Source organism: Symsagittifera roscoffensis, chromosome 10 (genome assembly GCF_963678635.1).
Source record: "Symsagittifera roscoffensis chromosome 10, txSymRosc1.1, whole genome shotgun sequence".
In the NCBI taxonomy this organism is placed as follows: Eukaryota; Metazoa; Xenacoelomorpha; order Acoela; family Convolutidae; genus Symsagittifera; species Symsagittifera roscoffensis.
Window position 1 is genome coordinate 20,266,502 of NC_087071.1, and position 17,028 is coordinate 20,283,529.

General features: G+C 34.4%; 2 protein-coding genes across 2 annotated transcripts in view; both read left to right on the forward strand.

Annotated features, from left to right (window-relative positions):
• LOC134855131 (dynein axonemal heavy chain 7-like) overlaps positions 1–17,028 on the forward strand; it is a 366,992-nt gene that overhangs the window by 308,075 nt on the left and 41,889 nt on the right. Inside the window, 4 exon segments of the mRNA XM_063871543.1 lie at positions 6,408–6,574; positions 8,272–8,463; positions 15,980–16,113; positions 16,571–16,764. Coding sequence (XP_063727613.1) covers positions 6,408–6,574; positions 8,272–8,463; positions 15,980–16,113; positions 16,571–16,764 — 687 coding nt within the window.
• LOC134855477 (universal stress protein Slr1101-like) lies at positions 1,819–3,333 on the forward strand. The gene is made up of 2 exons (XM_063872011.1): positions 1,819–2,463; positions 3,060–3,333. The coding sequence occupies exons 1-2, from the start codon at positions 2,151–2,153 to the stop codon at positions 3,221–3,223; spliced, it is 477 nt and encodes a 158-aa protein (XP_063728081.1). The 5' UTR covers positions 1,819–2,150; the 3' UTR covers positions 3,224–3,333.

Here is a 17,028-nt window from a genome sequence, read left to right on the forward strand (position 1 = left end):
TGCATTTATCCTCAGTAGCGGATTTAGGGGGGGGGGGCGGTGGGGGACGCATTTTCTTCCGACCTAGAGGTTTCCCCCTTTTTACTATTTTGAGATATCCATTTTTGGCTGACTGACCTTAAAAACTTTCTAAAGGCTCCTTCGGCATCAATCTATACATATTTGAGGGGGGAGCGTGCGCCGAAAAAACGCGATTTTTTGCTTGAAATTTTCAAAACAAAACCTAAAAACGCCTTTTTTGGTCTTTTTTCAAAAAATCAATTTGGTCGAACTAAAAAAGGTTTCAAAATTTTTTGATAAAAATCCACCCCCCTCGAGAAATTCCTAGATCCGCGCCTGTTTATCCTTATAATAAAGTTTTCTGACTACCATTTTCCATAAAACAAAACGTTTTTTTTAATCTAATTTCCAAAAAATTTTGGATTTTGATCGTAACCGAACACAAGTGAAAAACCTTTTGTTCACTCAAAGCTAGAGTCATGAAAAGTTAGAAGGTTTTGCATTTACAAGGTATAGGAAATTACCTTAATTGTCTGATAATTGTCTTAAACTATAGGCATTAATCAAGGCATACAAAAAAAGGCCAGACAAAAATTAGATGGTTTGAGATTTTTTCGAAAAAGTTATCCAGCGAAAAGGAAAAAATTCATGTATGCAGGACCTTCAAAAAAAAACCTTTCATACTATTGCCTTACATGGGAATTGCATGATAATCAGTTTTAAAAAAAATGTACAAAATTAGTTGTTATCAAATTTTTTGCAGTTCATGGAATTGTATGACAAATGGAATTGTATGTTTTGGAATTGTATGACAAACATTTTTAATGTATGGAACTGTATGATAAGCATTTCCGTTGAAAAAATATAAATCTTTGCCTCAAAAATACAACTATTACAGCACTTTTTTGTCTTCTTCAACAAACAGAAAGAGAAGCGGGATATCTATCGAACACATAGTAAACAAGGATAGTCGGTTGCTGTGCAAGTCGAACAGAATATTCCGACTTTCCATATTTTCTTTTCAAAATAATGTTTTTTAGCGATAAAGGGTTCTGAAGAAAGTTTATAGGTTAGGCATAATCAACAGTCATAGAAGAATAGAAAAGTTGGGCAACGGTTTTTGTCGAAAAAAGACAAGAAAAACAAAAACTTTCAAAAAAAAGTTTCTCAATTTTTTTCAGTTTTTTGCGGAAAATTTTTTTCTGCAGAATAATTTTATTTGGAGCTAAAACTAAGTTTTCATGTCTTATCCTTCTAAAACAAGCCTGCTCTCTTTCTGTTTTCACTCAATGTTAGACTAAAACTCAAAAATTTCAAATGGGTTTATCCCAGATATGGGAATTTCGTTCAAATCACGAGTGAAAGGACTTTGATATGATATTTCACTTAACCCAGTCATATCATTCCACAGTATAAAATTAAATTGAGGAAAATTATCGTTTTTCCATTAAAAGGATTTGTGTGACTAGAATTTTTTTCCATCAATGAAAATGCGTGCTATTCCATAGATGAAAATATTTCTCTAGTGCGTCGTTTTTCATTTTTGTTTTGCTTTTTTTTGAACATGGCTATAAAGATTTACTTCAAAAAACTCAATGGTTGAATCGTGGCCTGCTTTTGACCAAATTTTAACCAATAAATCATAAACTTAAAAATGAAAAATGCAAAACTTGAAGCCTTCTAAGTTTTGTGCAAAGTAATGAGCTCAAAATTGTTTGTTCTTTGCATTATAGCAATTATGTAACTATAGGGGTACAATAACTTATTTGTTCAAAATGTTTTCTTTGTACGCCCCTAAAAGATTTGTTGAAATGATTTTTCGCACGCCCATAAATTACTTGTTCAAAATGTTTGGGCGTGAAATAAATAATTTGCTCAAAGTTAGGATAGTCCAAACTGGAAAAAAATAACTTTCTTTGATAACGTCCTCTGTCATTGAATTATAAAATTGTTTTCCTGTTCAATCGAACCTTGATCATGTTACATCAATTTTGCTTATGTTTTCTAACCACTTTCATGTTTGCTTATACCTGTACCGATCAATAAAGTTCTATTGGCAGATTATTTTGATCTGATTTTCCTCATCTTTCTTTCATTCGAGTAGTTGGCGTCTTAACTTTCATTTCAAATTCCAATTGTATCTTCGAAATATGACTGAAGAAACCGGCAGAAAAGTTTTGCTACCAGTTGACTTAAGTGACAATGCCATGCGTGCAGTCCAGTGGTACTTCAAGTACGGCAAGCTGCCAAATGATGACGTAATATTATTCCACAGTGTGGATACTTCAACTATAATTCCGGGTACTGATTTCACGTGGGCGGAGCCTCTGCCGGTGGAAGCGGTGGAAACTAATCTAAAAAATAAGGAAAAGGAAGCGAAGGAATTGAAGATAAAGTGTGAAAATGTGCTGAAAGAAGCAGCAGTAAAAGGAGAGTACGTCGACGCAATTGCCAATCATGCAGGTCAGTATTTCTAGGGAGAATCCACCATGCGTGATGGACCGAATGCGCGAAAACTTCGTGAGCCAATCAGAGCTCAGTGTTTGAAAATTCGAAAAAAGCAATAAATTGGGTCTTTTTTTGGACATTTCAAAAGAGGTTGATTGGTTGAGAATTTTCTACATTCAGTCTTTTGCACATAAAATAGCCCCCAGTTATTCTTGGTAATTAAAAAAAAATCCTTTTGTGAATATTCATTCTGCGAAAAAAATTGTCTTCTATTAACAGAAGACAAAAACACATAATTTTGGAATAGGCAAGGAATATTGTTTGTTTAAAAACACTTTCGAATAATATACTACTTTGTTTTTTTTTTGTTATTTTTTTGGTATCAATTTATCCATCTACATTTTTGAAGATAACTGATTTGAAAGTTGAGGCATTTGACATCGTGTTTTAAAGGTCAACATTGAATCGTTTAAATCAGCAACGAAGTTGACAGCAAATGAAAAAATTTTGTGATCGTAAAGTAACTACTTTTAATAGATATTAGTGAGAGTCTAATGGACCAATTGAACCAACTGCCAGAATACTATTGTAAAAAGTAGTGTTTGATTTAGGTGAAGCGATAGTAGAATATTGTACGAAACATAAAGTGGACTACATAATCATGGGCAACAGAGGCATGGGGGCCATAAGAAGGACATTCATGGGCAGCGTCAGCGACTATGTCCTCCACCATGCCCGTATTCCAATCACTATCATACCCCCTCCGCTTCAGTGACCCAATACAAGCGAACCCTGATCATGGCTAATATATTCACATAGATTTGGATTGGAGATGAACTCCAAATGTTAACTGCATTGAATTGTTTCGAAATTATATTTAACCTAGCTGTTTTCTTAGAGAAAACTCAAATCTCATGTTTCAGTTAAAGTGTCAATGAAAGAAGTTAAGAGACTTATATTTGATATTTTAAAATGTAATTTCTCAAAATTTTTGAGTTATGTTCGTAACCGAACACAAGTCGCAAAAACCTTGGTTACTCAAAAGTAGAGTCACCGAAGGTTTGACCGTATCACAATTACAATGCATCAAAAACGGCCTGAATTTTCTTAGTTTTGTCTTAAACAAATGAAATAATGAAAGTGTTAAGTTTCTAAATTTTAGCAAAATGTTTCTTAGATAATTTATTTTAAAATTTGTATTTTTAATGAATCATGCATTGATCAAGGCATACAAAAAGGTGTCATACAAAATATAAAAGCGTTTTGAGCATTTTGAAAAAACTTATCCTGAAAAATGGGAAAAAAATTGAATTATTTGTATCCAGAACGACGTTATGCACACAAAAACGTGTTTTTTGCATGCAAATTTTTTAAATTTTTTGTTTGAGTACAAAATTTGTTTTGCCAAACTTGGGTCAACTTTGAAAAATTTTGGCTGTCGCTATCGAAAACATTGTTAGTCATAGAAAATCCATATATGGAAATTATTTGATTAGCACTTTTTATTGACTAAATGTTTTTCTTTTTATTTATAATACACCGATTTTTAAGCCAAAAACAAAAGAAAATTATTTTAAAAGTCGATGAACTCTTGTTAGCAAAATCTATGAACTTTGTATGATTAGTATTTTTATAGACGTAGTTTATGGAAATGTTTGGTCAGCATTTTTGGTCTATTGAGGCCAACCGGTCTTTTGAGGGCCTAGTTTTCTCTAGTCGGATTAACTTTATCAAAAAAATTACCATTGTAAAAAAAATCGAAAATTCACTACTATTTTGAAAAACTATAAAACTAATTTTTTGTTTCTTCTGACATTTAAGAAAAAATTAATAATTTTTTTGAATTCTCTGAGCGCTGTTATCACTTGAAAACTCTTTTGGCTTTGATGTTTACTTTTTGAATTCTTTAGGAAATGATAAATAATTGATTTACACATCATTAAGCTGACATTTTTCCTGATGAGGTTGTTCATTTTTTTGACAATATAGTTTATAGTTTTAAATAATTGTCAATATGGTTTAAATAAGAGTAAAAAACTATCTAAAACAGAAAAAGCCCTTGATGAAACAAAAATTAGCAAAAAGTTCATGAACAAGATTGAAAAGTGTCTCCGTCAAAAAAGGAGACAAACTTAGTGTATTCCAGCTGCCAGCTCAAAGAAAATCTGAATTGATTTAGCTGTTTTTATCAAGTCAATTTTTAATGTTTGAATTTTAAGGTTTTTTAAGGTTTGGGTTTTCAACCAAGGTTTGGGTTCGTACTTACACAATGCCAGTTTCGATTCGAATGTTTCACTTGAAAAATTGTTTTTCCATAAGAGGTTAGGAATTTTTACTCAGAGGTTTTGAACTACGAAAGGATGTTACTAAAGAATTACCTCAAAAAAAGAAAATAACAGTTGTTAGTAGAAAAAAATCTAAAACAGAAAACCCGTGATAACACAAAAAAAAATAGAAAATAATTTGAAAAAGATTGTCAAAAAAATCCGTCAGAAAAAGAAGATAAATAGAGCAAACTACTGCCGCAAAGTCAAAAGAAATGTCAATTGATTTCGTTTTTCTTTCTAATGATGAAGTCGTTTTTAATTTAAGGGTAATAAAAAGAGCAGCAGCAGAATCTCAAACAGTCGATCTCTAAAACTCCATTGAAGTCAACAGCCGGCTAAAAAAATATTGTGATAAATCGATAACCATTTTCAATAGTGTTATACAAAAAAGGAATATTTGACAATGACCCTACAGACGTGCATCAATTGCAGCGCAACAATGACCATTTTGTACAAAACCGATCAAATAATTGCTTTTTGCGCTGGGAAAGGTCTCTAACCCTCCGGAAGATCATTCAACCTGAATCACTGCTGATGTAAATTAGGCAGACTCAACAGACAATGTTTGAATTTTTTTTTTAAAAAATCAACATTTGGGTTGAGATCAGACAAAAAAGGAAAAGACCATAGTTGCTCAAAATTTAAACAGCATTGTTATCGTGCAATTTAGTTTTAGAAATTTTCAGCTACAGTTTTCTCACAAAAATGTTTGGTTTTTTTTTCATTTAACAAAGACTTACGCTGGAACTACCGAGTTAATTGATGAGAAAAGTATATCAAAAGAAGCCTCTTACCCAGCCCTACAAAGTCTTAGCAAGCTAAAATTTTCACAAAAGTTTGCGCAAGAAGTTTATTTTTCTGCATATATTTTGATTTTGGTTTAGTTAAAATGACCTAAAGTGACCTTTTTTCTGAAACACTCAATGTTTCTAATAGCATGATAGGCAGCAGAAAAAAACGAGAAAGAAAATACAACTTTTTGCCATTGATGGTTAAGACTTTTTTCCCCTCAATTAAGGTAAAATTGGCCCAATTCCTGCACTTAAGTAAAATGCTGCAAAAAATGGGAGAGATGGCAAGCAAAATGTTACTTTTTCAACGAATACACTTAAAATTGATTTTTTTTGTTTTATGAGTTCAAAAAATATAAGTGGACACAATGGCTGTTAGCTGTGTGTCGTTGAAAAAAGATGCTCCAGTTGCCATCAGCATTTTGTCTAACTATTTAGTCAAAATTCTTATGCCGTAGACACACAGGTAAACGCTTATTTAGGTTGTTTTCACGTTTCAGCTACCTTTTGTTTTGAGTTGAAAAATTATGATAGTTTAATGTAATTTGTTTTGCTTACAGTATATTGGTCATTCAGAGAAGTTTGAACACGGACCAATTGGTCTAATGATGTTCTCTCAGGCTCAGGATGGGGTTATAATTTGTATCAAATTTGTACACTTCTGATTGTGAGCATGAACACAGTTTATTATCAATATTAATGCTAAGTGACTTCTTCAGGTATTATCATAACTTAATTTTTCAAAATTAGTACTTTATTAACAGACGTATCGTATTGATATGATTTGTATCATCATTCAAATATAAAAGCTTCCTTTGATTTAGATGAATTACAATTCCAGGTATAATAATAACGAACTCCCGCAGATGGCCTCTGATGATAGACCCGCAGGGACAGGCGAACAAGTTCGTGAAGAGTATGGAGAAGGCCAACAACCTCCACATCATCAAACTCAGTGACCAGGACTACGTCAGGACACTCGAGAACTGCATCCAGTTTGGAACTCCAGTTAGTATAAACTAGTTAAAGTTAAAAAATAGGGTCAAAGAAGTGAGCTTCCTAGGAGTTGTCCTTTGAGAACTGCATCCAGTTTGGAACTCTAGTTAGTATAAACTAGTTAAAATTAATGAATAGGGTCAAAGAAGTGAGCTTCCTAGGAGTTGTCCTTCGAGAACTCCATCCAGTTTGGAACTCCAGTTAGTGAAAACTAGTTAAAGTTACTAAAAAATTTCAAAGTAGCGAGCTTCCAAGGAGTTGTCAAAATGGGATCAATTTATTTAGCAAATTAAGTGCATATTCAGCTCGTGACTCCAGCAAGTACAGAATAGTTAAAACTCCAAACTACCCGGGTTGACCAAAACTTCTTATCATACAATTTCCATATATGAGAAACTTCTTGTCATACAACTTCATACAATTCCATACGTACAGAAAATTGTATAAAAACTCTATGACAAGCATTTTTCTATCAATGAAAGTTGTATGATAGATGTTTCGCCATAAACCAAAAAGTTGATTTTGTTGTTTCTGAACATAATTTTTGAAAAATTTTGGTTGTGTTTTAACCAAACACAAGTGACAAAGACCTTGGTTTACTCAAAGCACCAAAGTTTGGACGGTTAAGTATTTACAATGCATAGAAAACGCCCTGAATTGTTTTCGAGCTGTCTTTCACAAAAAAGAACGCTTTTAAAATTGGGCGAAATTTTTCAACGAGGATTGTTTTAAAAACTTGAAATTTACAACTATCAGACATTGATCAAGGCATACATAAACACGCCATACAAAAGAAATAGAAATTTTCAGCGTTTTTGAAAAAAATTGTAAAGCGAAAAGAAAAAAAGTTCCAACATTAGTGCATCCAGGACTACGTTATGCACACAAAAAAAAATTTGCATGCAAAAAAAATTTTGGAAAATGTTTGCTTGCTCACAAAAACTGATTTGCGGTTGAAAAAAAACAAACAAAATTTTGATGCAAATTCAAAATTAATTGGAAAAATTTTTGTGTCGCCATCAAAAAAATGCCAGTCAGACAATTTCCATATATGGGAATTATATAATAAGCTTTTTTTTCGAAAAAAAACCGCGGTTTTTTATCACCAGACTGCTTTATAAGAATCAAACAGCCGTAGAAATTAGCTTATATCTTTTTTCATAAATTTTTCGAAATAGTATGAAAATTGTATGACAAGCATTTTCCCACACACTTGATGTATGGAATTGTATGATTAGCATTTTCGGTGTATGGAGGTCAACCCGGGTATGTAAAAATTGTTGAAGGGTGATTATGCAAGGAGTTGTCACTCGAGAACTGCATCCAGCTCGGAACTTTAGTTCGTACAGAATGAATCAAATTCATAAAAAATAAAAGCTGTTGAAGTACCACCTGCACAGAATTGTTAACTGCATCGATTCGGAGTTCCAGTCAGTATTGAAAATTTCAATAAGACTTATTGGAAAACAAGTCAGGTAAAAAGCGTCGACAAAACGCTCTAAGAGCGTACAGTAAAACATAGTTTTCGGTCAAGTTTTTTCAAAAACTGAGTTCTTATAGTGCTTTAGGAGAGCTCGAAAAACTAATTAGTTCGACTTGACAAAGGTGTATCAAAATTATTGAATCAATGGGTAAAAGTATAATGATCCAAGTCTTAATTTTAGAATATTAGAATAAGTATGACGCTTCAAACTGAAACTACTGTCTAGGTTCTTCTGGAAGCAGTAGGCGAGGAACTGGACGCCATTTTGGAACCCCTTCTGATGAAACAGGTGTTCAAGCAGAGTGGATCCATCTGTATCAGACTGGGAGACTCCACGATTGAGTACTCGAATGATTTCAGATTCTACATCACGACTAAGTTGAGGAATCCCCACTACCTTCCAGAAACTTCGGTTAAGGTGGGTTTGTATCTAAAACATGTCTCGTTTTTTCTAGACCACAAATTTTGAATGATTTGAGGAATCCCCACTACCTTCCAGAAACTTCGGTTAAGGTGGGTTTGTATCTAAAACATGTCTCGTTTTTTTCTAGACCACAAATTTTGAATAATTTGAGGAATCCCCACTACCTTCCAGAAACTTCGGTTAAGGTGGGTTTGTATCTAAAACATGTCTCGTTTTTTTCTAGACCACAAATTTTGAATAATTTGAGGAATCCCCACTACCTTCCAGAAACTTCGGTTAAGGTGGGTTTGTATCTAAAACATGTCTCGTTTTTTTCTAGACCACAAATTTTGAATAATTTGAGGAATCTCCACTACCTTCCAGAAACTTCGGTTAAGGTGGGTTTGTATCTAAAACATGTCTCGTTTTTTTCTAGACCACAAATTTTGAATAATTTGAGGAATCCCCACTACCTTCCAGAAACTTCGGTTAAGGTGGGTTTGTATCTAAAACATGTCTCGTTTTTTTCTAGACCACAAAGTTTGAATAATTTGAGGAATCCCCACTACCTTCCAGAAACTTCGGTTAAGGTGGGTTTGTATCTAAAACATGTCTCGTTTTTTTCTAGACCACAAAAGTTGAATCATTTGAGGAATCCCCACTACCTTCCAGAAACTTCGGTTAAGGTGGGTTTGTATCTAAAACATGTCTCGTTTTTTTCTAGACCACAAAGTTTGAATAATTTGAGGAATCCCCACTACCTTCCAGAAACTTCGGTTAAGGTGGGTTTGTATCTAAAACATGTCTCGTTTTTTTTCTAGACCACAAATTTTGAATAATTTGAGGAATCCCCACTACCTTCCAGAAACTTCGGTTAAGGTGGGTTTGTATCTAAAACATGTCGCGTTTTTTTCTAGACCACAATGTTTGAATAATTTGAGGAATCCCCACTTCCTTCCTGAAACTTCGGTTAAGGTGGGTTTGTATCTAAAACATGTCTCGTTTTTTTCTAGACCACAAATTTTGAATAATTTGAGGAATCCCCACTACCTTCCAGAAACTTTGGTTAAGGTGGGTTTGTATCTAAAACATGTCTCGTTTTTTTCTAGACCACAAAATTTGAATAATTTGAGGAATCCCCACTACCTTCCAGAAACTTCGGTTAAGGTGGGTTTGTATTTAAAACATGTCTCGTTTTTTTCTAGACCACAAAGTTTGAATAATTTGAGGAATCCCCACTACCTTCCAGAAACTTCGGTTAAGGTGGGTTTGTATCTAAAACATGTCTCGTTTTTTTCTAGACCACAAATTTTGAATAATTTGAGGAATCCCCACTACCTTCCAGAAACTTCGGTTAAGGTGGGTTTGTATCTAAAACATGTCTCGTTTTTTTCTAGACCACAAAGTTTGAATAATTTGAGGAATCCCCACTACCTTCCAGAAACTTCGGTTAAGGTGGGTTTGTATCTAAAACATGTCTCGTTTTTTTCTAGACCACAAATTTTGAATAATTTGAGGAATCCCCACTACCTTTCAGAAACTTCGGTTAAGGTGGGTTTGTATCTAAAACATGTCTCGTTTTTTTCTAGACCACAAAGTTTGAATAATTTGAGGAATCCCCACTACCTTCCAGAAACTTCGGTTAAGGTGGGTTTGTATCTAAAACATGTCTCGTTTTTTTCTAGACCACAAATTTTGAATAATTTGAGGAATCCCCACTACCTTCCAGAAACTTCGGTTAAGGTGGGTTTGTATCTAAAACATGTCTCGTTTTTTTTCTAGACCACAAATTTTGAATAATTTGAGGAATCCCCACTACCCTCCAGAAACTTCGGTTAAGGTGGGTTTGTATCTAAAACATGTCGCGTTTTTTTCTAGACCACAAAGTTTGAATAACTTGAGGAATCCCCACTACCTTCCAGAAACTTCGGTTAAGGTGGGTTTGTATCTAAAACATGTCTCGTTTTTTTCTAGACCACAAATTTTGAATAATTTGAGGAATCCCCACTACCTTCCAGAAACTTCGGTTAAGGTGGGTTTGTATCTAAAACATGTCTCGTTTTTTTCTAGACCACAAATTTTGAATAATTTGAGGAATCCCCACTACCTTCCAGAAACTTCGGTTAAGGTGGGTTTGTATCTAAAACATGTCTCGTTTTTTTCTAGACCACAAATTTTGAATAATTTGAGGAATCCCCACTACCTTTCAGAAACTTCGGTTAAGGTGGGTTTGTATCTAAAACATGTCTCGTTTTTTTCTAGACCACAAATTTTGAATAATTTGAGGAATCCCCACTACCTTCCAGAAACTTCGGTTAAGGTGGGTTTGTATCTAAAACATGTCTCGTTTTTTTCTAGACCACAAAGTTTGAATAATTTGAGGAATCCCCACTACCTTCCAGAAACTTCGGTTAAGGTGTGTTTGTATCTAAAACATGTCTCGTTTTTTTCTAGACCACAAATTTTGAATAATTTGAGGAATCCCCACTACCTTCCAGAAACTTCGGTTAAGGTGGGTTTGTATCTAAAACATGTCTCGTTTTTTTCTAGACCACAAATTTTGAATAATTTGAAGAATCCCCACTACCTTCCAGAAACTTCGGTTAAGGTGGGTATGTATCTAAAACATGTCTCGTTTTTTTCTAGACCACAAATTTTGAATAATTTGAGGAATCCCCACTACCTTCCAGAAACTTCGGTTAAGGTGGGTTTGTATCTAAAACATGTCTCGTTTTTTTCTAGACCACAAATTTTGAATAATTTGAGGAATCCCCACTACCTTCCAGAAACTTCGGTTAAGGTGGGTTTGTATCTAAAACATGTCTCGTTTTTTTCTAGACCACAAACTTTGAATAATTTGAGGAATCCCCACTACCTTCCAGAAACTTCGGTTAAGGTGGGTTTGTATCTAAAACATGTCTCGTTTTTTTCTAGACCACAAAATTTGAATAATTTGATTAATCCCCACTACCTTCCAGAAACTTCGGTTAAGGTGGGTTTGTATCTAAAACATGTCTCGTTTTTTCCTAGACCACAAAGTTTGAATAATTTGAGGAATCCCCACTACCTTCCAGAAACTTCGGTTAAGGTGTGTTTGTATCTAAAACATGTCTCGTTTTTTTCTAGACCACAAATTTTGAATAATTTGAGGAATCCCCACTACCTTCCAGAAACTTCGGTTAAGGTGGGTTTGTATCTAAAACATGTCTCGTTTTTTTCTAGACCACAAATTTTGAATAATTTGAAGAATCCCCACTACCTTCCAGAAACTTCGGTTAAGGTGGGTATGTATCTAAAACATGTCTCGTTTTTTTCTAGACCACAAATTTTGAATAATTTGAGGAATCCCCACTACCTTCCAGAAACTTCGGTTAAGGTGGGTTTGTATCTAAAACATGTCTCGTTTTTTTCTAGACCACAAATTTTGAATAATTTGAGGAATCCCCACTACCTTCCAGAAACTTCGGTTAAGGTGGGTTTGTATCTAAAACATGTCTCGTTTTTTTCTAGACCACAAACTTTGAATAATTTGAGGAATCCCCACTACCTTCCAGAAACTTCGGTTAAGGTGGGTTTGTATCTAAAACATGTCTCGTTTTTTTCTAGACCACAAAATTTGAATAATTTGATTAATCCCCACTACCTTCCAGAAACTTCGGTTAAGGTGGGTTTGTATCTAAAACATGTCTCGTTTTTTCCTAGACCACAAATTTTGAATAATTTGAGGAATCCCCACTACCTTCCAGAAACTTCGGTTAAGGTGGGTTTGTATCTAAAACATGTCTCGTTTTTTTCTAGACCACAAATTTTGAATAATTTGAGGAATCCCCACTACCTTCCAGAAACTTCGGTTAAGGTGGGTTTGTATCTAAAACATGTCTCGTTTTTTTCTAGACCACAAATTTTGAATAATTTGAGGAATCCCCACTACCTTCCAGAAACTTCGGTTAAGGTGGGTTTGCATCTAAAACATGTCTCGTTTTTTTCTAGACCACAAATTTTGAATAATTTGAGGAATCCCCACTACCTTCCAGAAACTTCGGTTAGGTCGGTTTGTATCTAAAACATGTCTCGTTTTTTTCTAGACCACAAAATTTGAATAAGTTGAGGAATCCCCACTACCTTCCAGAAACTTCGGTTAAGGTGGGTTTGTATCTAAAACATGTCTCGTTTTTTTCTAGACCACAAATTTTGAATAATTTGAGGAATCCCCACTACCTTCCAGAAACTTCGGTTAAGGTGGGTTTGTATCTAAAACATGTCTCGTTTTTTCTAGAACACAAATTTTGAATAATTTGAAGAATCCCCACTACCTTCCAGAAACTTCGTTTAAGGTGGGTTTGTATCTAAAACATGTCTCGTTTTTTTCTAGACCACAAATTTTGAATAATTTGAGGAATCCCCACTACCTTCCAGAAACTTCGGTTAAGGTGGGTTTGTATCTAAAACATGTCTCGTTTTTTTCTAGACCACAAATTTTGAATAATTTGAGGAACCCCCACTACCTTCCAGAAACTTCGGTTAAGGTGGGTTTGTATCTAAAACATGTCTCGTTTTTTTCTAGACCACAAATTTTGAATAATTTGAGGAATCCCCACTACCTTCCAGAAACTTCGGTTAAGGTGGGTTTGTATCTAAAACATGTTTTTTTTCTAGACCACAAATTTTGAATAATTTGAGGAATCCCCACTACCTTCCAGAAACTTCGGTTAAGGTGGGTTTGTATCTAAAACATGTCTCGTTTTTTCCTAGACCACAAATTTTGAATAATTTGAGGAATCCCCACTACCTTCCAGAAACTTCGGTTAAGGTGGGTTTGTATCTAAAACATGTCTCGTTTTTTTCTAGACCACAAATTTTGAATAATTTGAGGAATCCCCACTACCTTCCAGAAACTTCGGTTAAGGTGGGTTTGTATCTAAAACATGTCTCGTTTTTTTCTAGACCACAAATTTTGAATAATTTGAGGAATCCCCACTACCTTCCAGAAACTTCGGTTAAGGTGGGTTTGTATCTAAAACATGTCTCGTTTTTTTCTAGACCATAAATTTTGAATAATTTGAGGAATCTCCACTACCTTCCAGAAACCTCGGTTAAGGTGGGTTTGTATCTAAAACATGTCTCGTTTTTTTCTAGACCACAAAATTTGAATAATTTGAGGAATCCCCACTACATTCCAGAAACTTCGGTTAAGGTGGGTTTGTATCTAAAACATGTCTCGTTTTTTTCTAGACCACAAATTTTGAATAGTTTGAGGAACCCCCACTACCTTCCAGAAACTTCGGTTAAGGTGGGTTTGTATCTAAAACATGTCTCGTTTTTTTCTAGACCACAAATTTTGAATAATTTGAGGAATCCCCACTACCTTCCAGAAACTTCGGTTAAGGTGGGTTTGTATCTAAAACATGTCTCGTTTTTTCTAGACCACAAAGTTTGAATAATTTGAGGAATCCCCACTCCCTTCCAGAAACTTCGGTTATGGTGGGTTTGTATCTAAAACATGTCTCGTTTTTTTCTAGACCACAAATTTTGAATAATTTGAGGAATCCCCACTACCTTCTAGAAACTTCGGTTAAGGTGGGTTTGTATCTAAAACATGTCTCGTTTTTTTCTAGACCACAAATTTTGAATAATTTGAGGAATCCCCACTACCTTCCAGAAACTTCGGTTAAGGTGGGTTTGTATCTAAAACATGTCTCGTTTTTTTCTAGATTACAAATTTTGAATAATTTGAGGAATCCCCACTACCTTCCAGAAACTTCGGTTAAGGTGGGTTTGTATCTAAAACATGTCTCGTTTTTTTCTAGACCACAAATTTTGAATAATTTGAGGAATCTCCACTACCTTCCAGAAACTTCGGTTAAGGTGGGTTTGTATCTAAAACATGTCTCGTTTTTTTCTAGACCACAAATTTTGAATAATTTGAGGAATCCCCACTACCTTCCAGAAACTTCGGTTAAGGTGGGTTTGTATCTGAAACATGTCTCGTTTTTTTCTAGACCACAAATTTTGAATAATTTGAGGAATCCCCACTACCTTCCAGAAACTTCGGTTAAGGTGGGTTTGTATCTAAAACATGTCTCGTTTTTTTCTAGACTACAAAATTTGAATAATTTGAGGAATCCTCACTACCTTCCAGAAACTTCGGTTAAGGTGGGTTTGTATCTAAAACATGTCTCGTTTTTTTCTAGACCACAAATTTTGAATAATTTGAGGAATCCCCACTACCTTCCAGAAACTTCGGTTAAGGTGGGTTTGTATCTAAAACATGTCTCGTTTTTTCTAGACCACAAAGTTTGAATAGTTTGAGGAACCCGCACTATTTGCCCGACACGCCGTTTAGGGTGCGCTTACATTAATAATGTTCTGGAAACAATCAAGTTATTTTCTTATGCTTTAATTTCTTACACGAATTGGATTTTCATCGCAAAAATTGGTTTGTGAAGGTTGTATCGTGAAAAAACTCTATCGTCTTTTCAAACTGCCATTTAGGATCTAATAACCAATAAAATCGGTTTTCATGGCTGTTGTGCTTAGTATCCTGACCCGGATTGACCAAAAATGCTAATCAGACAACCTTCATATATGAAAAAATGCGAATCATACACTTTTCATGCAATTCCATAAGCACAGAAAATTGCATAAAAGGTTTATGATTAGTGATTTTTCATATATGGAAATTGTATGACTAGCGTTTTCCCATAAAACAAAAAAAAAATTTTAAATTTAATTTCTCAAATTTTTTTGGATGTATTCGTGACCGAACACAAGTGGCAAAAACCATACTTTACTCAAAACAAGAGTCACCAGAGATTTGATCGTCTTGAATTTAGAATGCATTGGAAACGACCTGAATTATGTCAGAGTTTTCTTACACAAATAATATACCAAAGGCATCAAACTTTTAAATTTTGGCAAAACTTTTCAGCGATTATTATTTTAAAGTTTGAATTTTTAACTTATCAGACCTTTATCAAGGCATATATAGAAATACCATACAAAAGAAATAGGAGTTTTAAGCGATTTTGAAAGAAGTTATCCAGAGAAACGGAAAAGAATCCCATTTTTGTGTATCCAGGACTACGTTACATCCAGCACTACGAATGCAATTGTTTTTTTGGGAAATGCTTGTTTGAGTACAAAATTCGATTTGCGGTTAAAAAAAACAACAAATTTTTTGGGGCATTTTCAAAATTACTTGGAAAAAATTTAGTTGTCTTCGTCAAAAAATGCTAGTCATGCAAATTCCATGTATGGAAATTGTAAGCTTAGCATTTTTTTGACAGAAAAATTTTCTTTTATGTTTAATATGATATACCGACTTTCATGCCAAAACAAGAAAAAATTCTTTGAAATTTCGATGACAACACTTTTTAAAAACGTATGAAATTTGTATGACTAGTATTTTTTCATAGACATAGTTTATGGAATTGTATGATTGGCGTTTTTGGTCTATGGAGGTCAAACCGGGGATCTAGAGTTCTCTAATACTTTCTGTTGCTATATATTTGATATTATTTGCTCATTTCAGGTGACGCTGTTGAACTTTATGATCACACCTGAGGGTCTGCAAGACCAGCTGTTGGGAATTGTGGTTGCAAGAGAGAGGCCAGAACTCGAAGAAGAGAAGAATCAACTCATTCTGCAGACAGCGAGCAACAAACGGTACGAATATCGCTCACACTCTTTTTCTTGAATTTTTTTACATTAAAAAAATTGAACGTGATAATTTTTTGAGTTTGAAATCGACGGAAAATTAACGTGTGTTTATTGACCGAAATTGTTTCTTTCAGGCTTAAAGCAAAACTCCAACCATGGCTTAAGAAAAATATGTTATCGAGTGCAGCACCTTTCGCCCCTCACACATTTTGCCCCTCATTTTTTACGCCACTTTGTGTGCAAAACAGTAGGGGCGAAATGTGTGTGGGGCAAAACGTGTCACTTAATTTAAGAGGGGAAAAATTGTTTAAACCATGTTTATCATTTTCTTAGGACAATTCAAAAAAACTGATTTAATTTTTTCCCTTTGAAAGAGGTTAGATCAATTTTAATCGTATCTTGTAATCATCATAATATGCCGTAAACGAAATTTCATAAATTGTATTTGGCATTTTGTTTCCAGACAACTGAAGGAGATAGAGGACAAGATCCTGGAAGTTTTGTCGTCTTCAGAGGGTAACATCTTGGAGGACGAGACAGCCATCCAGATCCTGTCTTCGTCCAAAGAGGTGGCGAATGACATCACTGAGAAGCAGGTGGTGGCTGAGGACACCGAGATCAAGATAGACGAGACCAGAATGGGATACACGCCTATAGGTTATACACACTCATTATGTAACTATGCTGTGATTATGATGTAATCGTTTTTTTCTGATCGGGTTATAAGAGTCACAGCTTCAAAGGTTTCGAAAAAAAACCGATAGACCTAACTTGCCGTTGACAATACGTTCGATAAAGAAGACCAAAGATCGACGAGACCAGAATGGAATATACTCCAACTGAAAAAAATTCTTGCTGTGTTTTCATAATATTATAATAATACAAATAAACTAGACGGTAACAAAAAAAATTTTACCGGCG

What these genes read in the sequence shown, in the direction of transcription:
- LOC134855477 (XM_063872011.1), top strand. Translation starts at nt 2,151, where the DNA reads ATGACTGAAGAAACCGGCAGAAAAGTTTTGCTACCAGTTGACTTAAGT. An exon ending in CGCAATTGCCAATCATGCAG is followed by an intron (nt 2,464 to 3,059) that starts GTCAGTATTTCT and finishes TGTTTGATTTAG; the next exon opens with GTGAAGCGATAGTAGAATAT.